The 14,040-nt window shown below is 32.4% G+C and overlaps 1 protein-coding gene across 1 annotated transcript in view; it reads left to right on the top strand.

Moving 5' to 3' along the window:
- The window catches only part of LOC107438502 (sulfotransferase ssu-1), a 16,108-nt gene extending 4,858 nt beyond the window's left edge, over positions 1-11,250 (top strand). Inside the window, exons 2-5 of the mRNA XM_071177257.1 lie at positions 3,880-4,260; positions 5,558-5,809; positions 8,273-8,489; positions 11,073-11,250. Coding sequence (XP_071033358.1) covers positions 3,883-4,260; positions 5,558-5,809; positions 8,273-8,489; positions 11,073-11,191 — 966 coding nt within the window. The 5' untranslated portion in view covers positions 3,880-3,882 and the 3' untranslated portion in view covers positions 11,192-11,250. The remainder of the gene's footprint in view (positions 1-3,879; positions 4,261-5,557; positions 5,810-8,272; positions 8,490-11,072) is intronic.
- The last annotated feature ends 2,790 nt before the right edge of the window (positions 11,251-14,040 follow it).

The following is a 14,040-nucleotide window of genomic DNA, read 5'->3' as shown; positions in this document are numbered from 1 at the left end:
CCCCCTATAGTTCGTTGCGATCGCGAATTGTTTGTATAGTTGTAGTTAAAATTAGTGTTAATCAGATTTATAAAATATGAAAATTGGTAAACCATAAAAAATGTCGCATGCTGCACTAATATAGTGCTTGAATTAGCCTCAAAAAATTAGTTCAGGGGATTTTCACACTCCAATTTACGATATACTAAAAATTCAAAAAATATAAAAAAATTATTAATTCATCAATATGTTTAACCCTTTCGTGCCGACTGTCACAAATATGTGCCAGCATAAAACCGTATCAATCAGGGTAAAAAGATAAAACTGGTAATCAAAGTATTTCTTTAGCAGTTTATTTGTGGGCGGAGTTATAATTGTTTGATTTATTTAATTCACCATTACTTTGTTCAAAATAAAACTATTTAGTTATACTTTGAATTAACATTAATTATATATATGATTAAACTAACAATAATTAATGCAAAAGCAAAGTAAGTCTGTCAAATTAGCAACGACTACATTTAAATTACCGTTTTTTATTGAATTACAACTTGATTCTGATTTTGTACGAATGCTTTTCTGAATCACCCGTCTCCAAGGGGTTAAAATAAATTTTAAAAAGTTTTAGTTTATCATATAAACATAGAACAATTTTAACAGTGATGTTATCTGACCTAATTGTAAATTTCGAATATTATAACTTTATGCCTCGTTTAGGAATTCAGTTGGACAGTTGTGACGCAGATATTTAATTTGTTTTTTCGATCTTTTTCTACCAGTTGTTAAATCTTTCCGGAATGGGGTTAACCTGAAATCTACAAAAATTTTATAAAAAACTCTTATGATTCATGAAAATTGCACAATTTGTGTACAGCTTTGAAATTTTAAAATTTAACAGAGGGAATTTGAAAGAGTTATCGTCTGTGAGTATGATTATTTTTAATTTAGTATTTTTCATTTCAAGAAATTTTTCCATCACTAAATATTAAAAATACAAAGTATAATATGGAATGCAATTACTCTATTGTGTTGTTAGCTCTGATATCTTATTGGTCCAGCGATTCAGCCAATGAGGTTGCAATTTCAGCAAATTGTAACGGTATTGAAAAAGGGAATCATTTTTTAACTTCCTACACTCATTTAGGACAATGCAAATTTTGCATAGTTCAGGGATTTCCCAGAAGACTAAAAACGCTAAAAGTGGTAGAAATTTAATTAATTTTTGTTTATTTATTATGTTTTAAATTATTTATAATCTTTTTAATTATTCTAACGCAGCTACCATTACGACTTGCATTTCAAACTATTGATACTTAAAAACAGTCTTTGCATTTACTTTCCGCCAAAAGTTCCAGTCACCCTAGGGCATAATTTAGATTAAGAGGTCTAGTACCCGCTGAAGGGGGCAGGTACCTTACCAAGTGCAGATCGTCGTCGTCGCATTTACTTTCCAACGTAAACTGAAAAAATATGCAAGAAAAGTTATAATTTCTTTCAAATTTTTTTTTTTTGCATTAGTAACCATTTTTTGTATTTTTAGTCATTCGTGTTAACTCTGATAGTTACGAAGGACACCATTTCTAAAAGTTTTGAAGTCTGTTTCTAATTATACCAACAGTTTTGCTATGTGAAATCTTTCGAAAGATTTGTTGCTATAAAAAATAATTTCCATAGACTTATTATTGAAGTATTACCCTTATTTTGGTCAACTCCTGTTGCAACTTAATAATCAACGAGAATTAATTAAAGTAATTCCTTTTGGGCGCAACCACGTGTATTACATTTTTATAAGGTCACAAATTGCACTGTTTGTTACCTGCAATCCAGACCGATAATAACGCAAATAAAAAGAATTTAGTCAAACTAGCAAAAGATTGATTATAAAATGAGTAAATTAATAACTTAATTCTTTTTAAAAGCACCGGTTTTGTTTATACTTTATACGAGGTCGCATTCTCTTCATCTGATATTGCAATAACTTTCTGTAAAAAAGTTTAATTGTTAAAGAACTGCAGAGGTATTGTATTGAGATTTGACAAATATTAGTAACGATAATAATTAACACAATATAATCTCTAGATACATAATGTTATATAAAGAGATATAATGGAGAAGATAAACTACAGATAAGCAACAGAAATAATGCAAATTTAAATATCTCTTATCTCAAGCATGCAATTTTGTAAACAGACTGACTTCTAACGAAACAATCGATGCAGATTACGATTCATTGTCTTTGAAAGAAAAAATAAACTGGAAGTAATATGATTTGAGAAGTGGATATATTTTCATAGTTTTTACTGCTTCAGTAAAGAAACGGCACGTGGCAATAAGACAGATAAAATCATACTTTAACAGGCATTTTTATAATTAATGTGTTGTGATAATAACGGAAGGGTTATGCGGCTTCATTAGTTTCAGAAATTATCTGAACGCAATGTGATTTTACTACCCCTTTTTTTATTTTCTTAATGACTTTGCGAAACCTGAAAAAGTAAGAGGAATCAAACTACAGTGAAACCTCTCGGGAGCGACCACTCTCTTTTCCAGAGCAGAATGGCCGTTAATGAAGGTTGGTCGTTCTTCATTATCTCCAAAACGGCATCGAAGGTGCATGATTTTTCGAAAGCAATTTTAATTTTATTGAGTGTCCTTTTATTGGTGGGGAAATGCTACTTTTGTTGGCGTCATGAAAACCAGATTGATGAATAAAATTTAGCGTCAATAAAAATGACCTTTACTGATATAATTAAGCTAAAAACAAGTTTACCAATTACGAATGATAGAACAATTTTAAATAAATAAACAATTATGTTTTTCGTTTAAGTTTGCATTTAATTTTATTTCATAAAAGCTAAGTTAGCTTTAAAAAAAGAGAAGAGGTTCGTCTGTTTGAAATGCTTAGTTTTTTTCTGAATTTGGAGGCATAACCCGCCAAACGCTTTTCAAAGCGTGGAGGTAGTGGGTTCGAATCCCACTGTCACCCTGGATGTATCTTCGTGCAGTCCTTATATTTGATAAAGGTTTATGAGTCTAAATTGAGCACACAAGCCTTTAAATAAATGTAATTTCAGTAAACCAATTAAACAATCACTTTAAATTGTATGCTGGAAATATAAGCAATGAAATGTTGCTAAATTTAAGTTCTTTTTAATAAAATTTTGAATTTTAACAGTCATCACTTTTTTTAATTTTAGTCAGCCGTGACAAGCCTGTAAAAATAACTCCCCCTGCTTGAAATGTAGCGACTAGTTTTTGACGGAAGGGGAATATGCTTAAAAAAAAAGAGAACGCAAAATATTTTACTCAAGCTTCACTCTACGATAATAATTTCGGCAGATTACTAAGCGTCACGCATTGATAGCTCAATCCCATTCATCATGGAATTTTAGTCCAGTTTTAGATTGGACATTGAAGATAGCAGGCAGCGAGGTTGCTTTTAAAATGATTGCTCAAACAAAATAAATCGATCAGCTTTACCTTAAAACATTTATATCTTGAAGTGGTGGACTAAAAATTGCATAGTTTAAATGTTATAACTGTTTGAATTTAATTGGTTTAAATAACTGCCACAAACGAGTGGGGCAAATGTTTTGTCGCCACTTTTGAAAAGGTTGAAAGGATCGTACGCACATACTAAAAAGACAAAACTACGGCACAAGTCTTTTCAACTTTTGTTGCTGTTTGAAAAAAAAACTTCCGTAGTTGCTGTTAAAATTTACGAGCAGTTGAAAACTATACATAGCTCATAAGTAAACAAGCTATCTTTTTCATCCCAAAATCAACATTACCTTCCAAAAAAATAAAATGAATTTGTTTAATAATTCTTATCAGTAAAAGATACATTTAGAGCAAAGATTCACAACATTCATAAGTCAAAATTAAATTTTGTTGTTTTAGGAAATGGCACCAACAGCAGAAGCCAAAAAACCTACGCCACTCTATCAGGATGTAGATGGTTTTCGAATTCCAGGCATGTTTTCAGCCGATGCCTACAGATCAGCCATTGCTTATAAACCCCGCTCGGATGATCTGTTCATCGTAACCTACCCAAAATGTGGGACAACTTGGGTTCAACACATCATCGGCTGCATTTTCAGGAAGGGACAGACATTCACTTCATTTACTGAGTTTCTGATGGAGACCCCCTTTCTTGAGATGACGGGAGCTGAAGCTGCACATACCATGAAGAGACCAGGAGCCATAAAATTTCACCTGCCCTTTTATTTAACACCCTACTCACCAGAAGCGAAATACATTTTTGTAGCGCGGAATCCGAAGGTATGATATTTGTAATGATGTGATGTGATTTCTTGGTCATAAGTCAGAAACGATTTAATTGAAACTGTAAATATGTATTTTTTTTTATTGTTTTATTTATTTTGCATTGAAAGTGTCCAAAAAAGTATGAAAATAGTCAGACATCTCAAAAAAATGAGAATTGGATAAAAATATAGAAAAATAAGCGCGAAATATTTTCAAAAGCTGAACTCAGTGATTTTATTTAATTTTTTAACGCAATTTTACGCTGCTCGTTCTACGAAATAATGATATAAAAACGTAAATTAACGTTGCCCGTCCGTGAAGTAGTTTGATAGTCTGAGCTACCCACTGGTATAACCATTAGATTCTAACAGATTTCCACTTTTTTATAAGTATACTTGTATTACTAAGTATACTTGTATTCTCTTATCAACAGTAAGGTTCACTTATGGTTTTACATGTTTATTCAGTCAAAGCTGATTACTTAAAAAGCCGTTTAATAAAAATGCAGACATTTTTTCTTTTATAAAACGTCGTTTTCTTATCACTTCAAAACTTTAATCTAATAAATGAATATTTAATCCTAGATAGAGATGGCAGGCAGGTTACAGTTTATATATAGGAGTAATACAAGAACAACTTGGTGGGAATTTAACCAGAAAAGTTCACTTTTTATAGAGGAAGAATATGAAAGAGAGTGAAATTTGTGCGTATTTCTATTGACGAAAATTCCAAACTGGCATATCATTCTGACCCTTTGGTTTACTACGATAGATAGGTAGGTATTTTATTTTACGTCGCACTAGCGCTTGCCAATTGGTTATTGACGATGACCTGGGAAACATGTCTGAGGATGATCCGAAAACATGCCATCACAATTTTTGTGAGGTCATTTCTTCAATTTAGTCATACATCTGAAGGGGAAGGAAATTTTCTCCAGATCCCCGTATCTCTGGTACTGCTCCGTGACCATAGGACTTTCGATTCTACAGATTTTGCGAGCACGCATCTTCTCGGTAGGTCTTAGCGAAGCTGAGGATTGAACTCCTGCCCTTTCAGCCCGGAGTCCGATTCTCTATCCACTGTACTACCACGGCACCCACTACGATAGAAAGGTCTTTAAATAGGTTTTAGATTTTTTATTCATTTCTCTCCTGCAATTCGTAATATAAGTTGTCCGTATGTTTCATCCCCTATATCTCAGGAATTCGTTAACCGGTTTTCTTTAGGCTCACTTCGAAAGCATCAGATTGACGTCGTTAAATAATATAACTTATAACATTGAAAAAAATTAAAAAAAAACAAACTCTTCTAGGATTGTCTAGTCTCATTCTATCACCACACGGAAAATATTCCTGGTTATCAGTTCACGGGTGGAGATTTTGATGATTTCTTTGAGCTTTTCATAGAAGGCAAAACAGATTTTGGTGATTACTTCGACACTCTGCTATCTTGGTACGAGCACAGAAATGATCCAAATGTCCTATTCATTACTTATGAACAACTGAAGAAGGACACAAAGACATACATTTTGAAAATTGCAGAATTCATGGGCTCCAATTATAGGGTAAGTTCAGTAAATATTTTACAATTTGAAAACGTACAGTTCTCGGCGATAATCGGGTGTTTTTAACTACAAAAGATATATATTTCAAATTTCAGTGATTCTCATTGCAATAAATATGAGAGGTAGTTGTTTATTAATGATATATTAATGTTATAATTGGCCATACGTTGAACATTTGAGATTTATCAATGTTATCTAAAGTACAGAGGCTGTGTGTTAAAAACCTTTAGAAGGAATCATAAAAATAGATACAAGCTGTGAATGAGGAAATCAAATTTAAAAGTTTAGTAGATCGGACTCTTTAGTTAATTTATTGGTTTTTATTGAATTTTGAAGGTGAAGCTTAAGGAAAGATATTCTTTATACCCATGCACAGGGGTGAAAGCGAGACGGAAAAGAGGAAAGGCTGGTAGTAAAACCATTTCAGTTATAGCTAGTTTTGGGGAGGAGTTAACTTATTCTTTTTCCAAATTTTTCAGCAATATCTACTTTATCTTGGAAAAGAAGCAGTTTTATATATATGCCAGAATTATAAAAGAAATCTTGATAGTTACAGATATTTCATTTTTTTCGAAAAAAATGCTGGAATGAAATGTTTTACGCGCCAGGTTTTTCTCTTTTCCGTCTTGCTATATAAGGGCTTTCACCCATGGAAATGCATTGGAAGCAACTCCTCACTTGGTTGTATCATAAAGCTTAAACTTCTTATTTTATGACTCTCTCAAGTAAATTCAAGATGGGGGAAGAATTTCAACTCTGGGAGAGGAGGCAATCGTCAAGCATCTGTTCAAACTGAGATTTTTAAAACATTAAGAAAAGAAATCAAAATAATTAAAGCAATTAGAAACTACATTTCAATTATTCACTTCGTTTATTTCAATTTAGTTGATGCTTGGTAGTCAGTTGCCTACTTTGGTTTTGGGATTTGTTTTCAAGTAAGTTTTTGAGCATTGTAATCTTATGTATTTGTTTAGATTTTNATTTCAATGATGTGTACAAAGAAACTACTATAATTAACTAGCAATAACTAATCTATTACTGAAATTAACCAAGGTTGCCAATTTTTTTACTCTTTTTATTAATGTTTCTTCTAGTGGTAGCTAAGTTTAGGTTCTTAATATATGATTCTTTGTTTTGTAAATATGATTTAGTTTTGTAAATATGATTAAGTTATTTTCTTCACCACTGTATGAAAATGATACAAAAGTTAATATGAAACTCCACTTTGTTATAACTCTCTAGTGGCAAAACTTTTAAAATATTGACAAAATTAGCAAAAAATCAGAAGGCTTCAGTTTTTAATTGTCTATTGCTCTATAAAATAATTTTCATAAAGCAGAGTAGTTGACAGGCTAGAAATAAACTAATAATTGACGCTATGTTTGCCTTTAAATGACCGAAATGAGAATGATCATCTTCATGTGTGATACAAATTACATTTAAGTTCTTCTCATTGCAATAAATAGGAGAGGTAGTTGTTTATTAATGATATCTTAATGTTTGAATTGACCATTCGTTGAACATATGAGATTTATAAATGATATCTAAAGTGCCGAGGTTGTGCGTTAAAGACCTTTAGAAGGAACCATGAAAATAGGTACAAGTTGTGAATGAGGCTGTCAAATTTAAAAAGTTTAGTGGATCGGAATCTTTAGTTTATTTATTGGATTTTATTGAATCTTATTAAATGAATTTTGAAGGTCAAGCTTGAAGAAAGATATTCTTCATACCCATGTAAAATATGAATCGACCAAAATAAGGAAAATAAGTCAATAACTTTTTTCTAGTTTTAATACCAGAAATTAATTATTGTATAGAATTGTAATATTTATATAAGAATGTTTTGTTTCCGACATTGAAAATGGAAAGAAAGTTTTAACTTCCTACGCCTTAACTTCTTTTCACATTTTGGTCGATGCAAACTTTACATAAAAAAGATCCCGTTTCTAAAAGCTTCAAGCATGATCTTTTAAATTATGCAAACATTTTTGCCATTCGAAATTCATTTTGCTTCTAAGAGAAAAATTGTTTACATAGAGTTAGTATAGAAGTTTTTTAATATTTTTTCCAAACCCTTATATATATGCTATGAAAAATTTTATTTATAAACATTTAATTTGACTTAAAATTTTATTTACAACGCTACTTGGAAATCATAGAAATTCCCAACATGCACATTAAAAAATTTCAGTGCTTAGAGCTACAACAATTTTCAGTCCTTCATTCTAAAGCTAATCCATAAAATGAATAAAAACCGAAGCCAAAGGTAAGAAAAAATGCATAGTAACGAATAATAATTAGAAAAAAATATAGAACAGTTCGTTTACATGAACAGTTTTTAACCTTCCATTTTTGCCCACTTTATAGTTCACATGGTGTTATTAGTTGGTGTTCAGTGAGTTTCACTGGTTTGAGGCTATAAATGCATTAGTGTTTAATATAATAAAGATTGTGTCCTTACAGGAAATGCTAGAGAGTGACGAACAGATATTGAAGGATGTCATTCACCATTCTAGCTTTAAGTACATGAAAGAGACATCAAACAAATCCATGGCAGAAATGAGCTCACTTCCCAAAGAGTTCATTGAAAATAATCCCGACATTCCACCCGGTTTGAGAGATCTGCTCTTAAAACCCATTTTCCACACCGAACCTACAAATGTCAATTTTGTGAGGAAAGGTATGTTAGAAATCTATACAAGAATTGTTTAAAAAAATTACCATGAACAATATACAGGAGGGTTGATTTATTTTGTTAATTTTTTAAAACTTTCCTTCTGTATTTTCTTTTTTTTTTTTTTAAAAATGGTGTGTTTGAAATTTTAGCTTATTCGGACAAAATTCAGACAAACGGCTCTAGACTTTTGGTATTTTCAATGAGGGTTACTTCAAAATTATCTAATTGGGAATAATTTCTGCCCATATCGTTTTCTTTTTTCTTCTTCATTGTTTAAAACAAGATAGGAGATGGAAGCGAAACTTTTAAAAAGCTGACGAAGTAAGGGCCACCCTAAACAGGTATTTTAAACATTTAGCGCCGTTTGCCACCTATCATCATTAAAGGCTATGTAAAATTTCAACTTTCTGATTTGATAAAAACTTGTTCTTAAAAATTAAAAGAAAAAAAATAAACAAATTACGGAAAAATCTTATTTTATTGATTAGAGTGGTATTTCTAACAAGAATATCTAGGCCGGGATAGCATAATTGGTAAGGCACTGGGCCCATGTCCGATCCCAGTCGTCCGAAGTCGTCCCCGTGTAGTAAACGGGGACCGAAGCACGTTAAATCTGTCGAGTCGCAAAGACCTCCATGTTCCCATAACAAATCAATATTTCTGTGGGTACTGATCCTGGAGTTTCCTTGTCTTCTGGATTGGTTCAAAATTACAAGGCTACGGAGTTGAACATTAGTGGTCGTAAACCCACAAATTGGGTCGGCTATTCAACGACGGATGCATAACAAGAATATCTACGCAAAAACTAAGTAAAAAATTTTTAAGAATTCGACGGTAATAGAGTTTTTTTTATAGTCCATTGTTACAATATACATATGCACTATTGTCAGGCATAAAAAGGACAGATTGCACAATAATTCAGAAAAAGACGACACGAAGATTCATCCTGGGTTACGACGGGACTTAATCCCGACACCTGCACGCAACAGAGTATTTGGCAGACGATACCACACGGCCAGGGAGGATCCGTAACAAAGTTAGGACATTAATAATCATATTTCGATTACCATAAAATTATGTAATAGAGGTATGCATTTATTTAATTTTATCACATTTATTTCATCATCAAATCAATCCAACCGTGTAATAACACCGCAATTTAACTTGATATCTCTCAAGGTCCGGATGATAAAAGCGAAAAGTGCAGATCCTCTTCATTATCATCAACTCAGTAATTATGTAACTAGCTTATATAAGTAATGGTGAAATTAAAAAAGAATAATTCTGCATGATTTAGTTAATTAATATCTACCTGTGAATTCTGTTACAGAAAGAGGGGCTGTTTGGTCTCCCTAAAATATTAATGTTTTTAAGAAATATTAACTTTTAAAACGCCTCAAATGGTTAACGTTAACAAATTAATAAAAGTAGTCGGATATTTTTAGCATTAATTTTAACTTTCTGCTCCCCCCCCCCCAATTTTCGGCCCATTAGAGCAGCATAATGTATCAATTTAGAGACATTAGATGTTGCAGAACACGTTGAATGGCATGGGGGTCACCGGTGATCGGCACTGAGTTTGTTCGTAGCGCCGCGGGGGTCACCGGTGACCGGCGAAGTCTAGATTAGTAGAGCACATAGTTCGAGTAAATTTTTAATTTTTTTTTAATGTTATTATCGTTACTAAAATGGTTTGAAGAAATTAATGCAATATAGAACACACAAAAATAGTTTTATTTATGTACACAGAGATGACAACTTGCTCCGGACTGCGAATAAATATTTTCCAGTGATAGTTTATTAATTGTGATTCTTGGTTTAATAAATTCAATTTAGTTGATTTTTATCCACCATTATTTCTAAACAATTCGTAGGCTTATATAATTCACCACTTTTTTCAGATATCTCTTGCTAAACCTTTTAAAAAATTAGAAAAATCTGGCTACATTTGCAAATTTAGTTTGTAGTTATTTACCGCTTGGCCAGACTTGCAAGCCATGTAAAATTAGCGTGGCTTTCAACGTGTTACTAATGTTAGGATGGCTACAAAATCTAAGATACTTTGACTTTTTAAACCCACTTTAATACTCATAGATGTCAGTTAACACTTAAATACGCAAGACTTTTTTTCAGTAATAGGCATACTAGAGTCCTGGGTTTAATATAAAGCTGGTGTCAATTCTTTGCGTAGACACTACGACAGCTATCCTATCTGCATAATGATGGTCCCCATGGTGTCTTTCACGTTCAACCGATCATATTAACTCCATTGTTGTTCAATTTCCGGGGAAACTTTTTTCCCCTAATTTCCCGTCGTAGTTCTGGACATAATGTTGCATACGAAAAATGTAAAATTAGCATATAGAGGCACAAAATTTCGAACGTTCTCATGATTGGCATGTTTAATCTTTACTTTTTAAAAGCGAAATCTTTTCGGATTATAGACACTGGTTTATCAGTCCAGGTTCAAATGAAACTTTCGTGACCAGGTCACTTTCGTAAACTGAGTAGAAAATAAATTTGAACGTAAAAGAATGCAATAAGTTTATTTTTACATGGTATATTATATCATTTTTTATATTTTAGGTATTGTTGGAGATTGGAAGAATTATTTGTCCCCCATGCAGAACGCGAGACTGGAGCGAAAATACAGAGAAAGAACAATGGGAACGGATATACCTAGCCTCTGGAAAGATGATATGTAATTATTACGTTAAACATTCCGATGTTAAGAGGAATAAAATTGAAATACCAATCAAAGAAATTAGATATTTTTGTTACTTTATTCTGTTTAATTCATTTTCATGACGCACGTTAAATCTGTCGAGTCGCAAAAGTCCTCCATGTTCCCATAACAAATCAACACCTCTGGGGGTACTGGATTGCAGATCGATCGTTCTCTGAGTCAGGCCAAAATTACAATCTGTGGATGAATGAATGGATGCATGAATGGGTCCGCCCTATTAGCGGGTGTGACAGAAGTCGAATTCTCGGCCATAGATGGCGCCACTGGAAAACAAGAACAATCGCATCCCCTCTGCCTAAAACAGGCATACGTCAACAACAACAATTCATTTTCATACACCAATTACTGTCTATCAGGCGTAATTATGTAAGACAATGGGGATCCTAAAACTTTGGGTTGTGAACCCGAGAGGGTGCGGTCATTTAGAGCGGCTTTCATACGTTTGTTACGGAAGAATTTACCCCGACCCGCCCTTATTTAGGACATACGGGTAAATGTTTATTAAAATCAAAAAATACATAACNACAATGGGAACGGATATACCTAGCCTCTGGAAAGATGATATGTAATTATTACGTTAAACATTCTGATGTTAATCAGAGGAATAAAATTGAATTACCAATCAAAGAAATTAGATATTTTTGTTACATTATTCTGTTTATTTCATTTTCATAATGCACGTTAAATCTGTCGAGTCGCAAAAGTCCTTCATGTTCCCACAACAAATCAAAACCTCTGGGGGTACTGGATTGCAGATCGATCGTTCTCTGATTCAGGCCAAAATTACAAGCTGTGGATGGATGAATGGGTCGGCCCTATTAACGGGTGTGACGCATGGTGTGACAGAAGTCGAATTCTTGACCATAGATGGCGCCACTGAAAAACAAGAACAATCGCACCCCCTCTGCCTAAAACAGGCATACGTCAACAACAACAATCCATTTTCATACACCAATTACTATCTATCAGACGTGATTATGTAGGACAGTGGGGATCCTAAAACTTTGGGTTGTGAACCCAAGGGGGTGCGGTCATTTAGAGCGGCTTTCATACGTTTGTTGCGAAATTATTTTACAAAAGTATTAAAGGGTTTTGGGCAATACCGTCAATAAATTTATAAAATTATGTCCTTACACAGTCACAATTTATAATTTAATTACTCACCATTTATAATTATTCAGGTTTTTATAAGGATTTATAATTATTCGAGTTTTTTAGGATGCATAAATATTCAAGTGTTTATTAGAATTTCATAATTAATCTGGCTTTTTAAGTGTCGTTTTGGGTTAAAAAAAACACCACGAATTTTACGCAAGCAATAAGATAGTTATGTGTGCTGTGCTGATTTCTAATGTAATAAGATTTTCTAATATCTGGAAGACTTATAGTGGTAGAAAAAGTAACGATTATTACTTTATTCTGTTTAATTATTTTCCTGCGTGATTATTACTTTATTCTGTACGAGTATTACTTTACTGTCTATCCGACGTGATTATGTAAGGCATGGATCCTTAAACTATGGGTTGTGAAAACAAGGGGGCGCTGTCATTTAGGGCGACAATCATACCTAGTAAGGGCATAATTAATAATTTAACCCTTTACACTCGGAGTTTTTTTAAAAAGCTGTTTGCTCCAATATCAGCACTAAAGCATTTAAAATACACAATACAGTATTATTATACAATTCTTAAAATAATGTGGTTATTAATTATTAAGGTATAACATTTCTTAAATTTAAAATTGTGATTGTTGATGATGCCATAGTGGAGACAGCGGAATGCAAAGAGTTAATTATTCACTATTTATGATTATTGAGGTTTTTATTGGGATTTATAATTATTAGAGTTTCTTTAGGATGCATAGTTATTCAGGTTTTCATTAGAATCTGTTTTTTTAAGTGCCGTTTTGGGTTAAAAAAAACTCCGCTATTTTTCCAGAAATCATTGTGTTTTTTTTTTAGTGCAATCAAGCTTTATACCATCTGGAAGTTTTAAAGTGGTAGAAAAGTAACAGAAATGAAATATTTGTGATAATTTTTAAATATCAAAAATTATTTTCAAATTAAAGGATTTATTTAGATGTTAAGGATGTCGTGATGAACTTCTAAAGTTAAAACGAAATTAAAATTTTTACATTTCTAAACTCTTTCTTAAGAAACGTGTCATCACTTTTTGTTTTCTCCTTCTTTAGTTATTCCTTAGTTGGTCAAAAATTTTTGTTTAAATTTATTGAATATTTTGTTAAATGTATTGAAAACTTATGGAAGAAAAAAACGTAAGACAGAAAAAGAAATTGTTTTATTAGTTACCTTACGACTGGGTATCTGTGGCAGTGTAGCGTGAGTAATATTGCTCACCTCCGAGACTCTGGTCACAAGGGCAGCTCAAAATGAGCAACACATCCGACACCAGTCATGGCGAAGAATAATAAATTCAGTGCCTGCCGTTAAAAATGTTGGAGTAGCAGCTATGTACTTTGGAATTTTAAAAAAACATTAATTTTAATCTAAATGATGATTAGAAATTGACTCTTTTGATACAGCAGTACATTTGCACATATGGATGATATTAATTTCCCTCTTTTGAAACAGGAAATAATATTTTTTGAGTAATCCTAGCATGAATTCGTGTGCAGTGCAGCCTGAGTTAGTGAAGATGCAACCCAATTTTTGAATTTTTTTTATTCTTGACTGATTTAAAACAAAGCCGAATGAAATATGTTTAGAGGAAAGCAATTTTGAATACTAAAATTGCTTTCACACAAAATTGATCCGTTTAATAAAACTTTAAGCTAGTTGGTTAATTTTGT

This window comes from Parasteatoda tepidariorum, chromosome 2 (genome assembly GCF_043381705.1).
Source record: "Parasteatoda tepidariorum isolate YZ-2023 chromosome 2, CAS_Ptep_4.0, whole genome shotgun sequence".
Lineage (NCBI taxonomy): Eukaryota > Metazoa > Arthropoda > Arachnida > Araneae > Theridiidae > Parasteatoda > Parasteatoda tepidariorum.
This window is presented reverse-complemented; position numbering and strand designations above follow the sequence as displayed.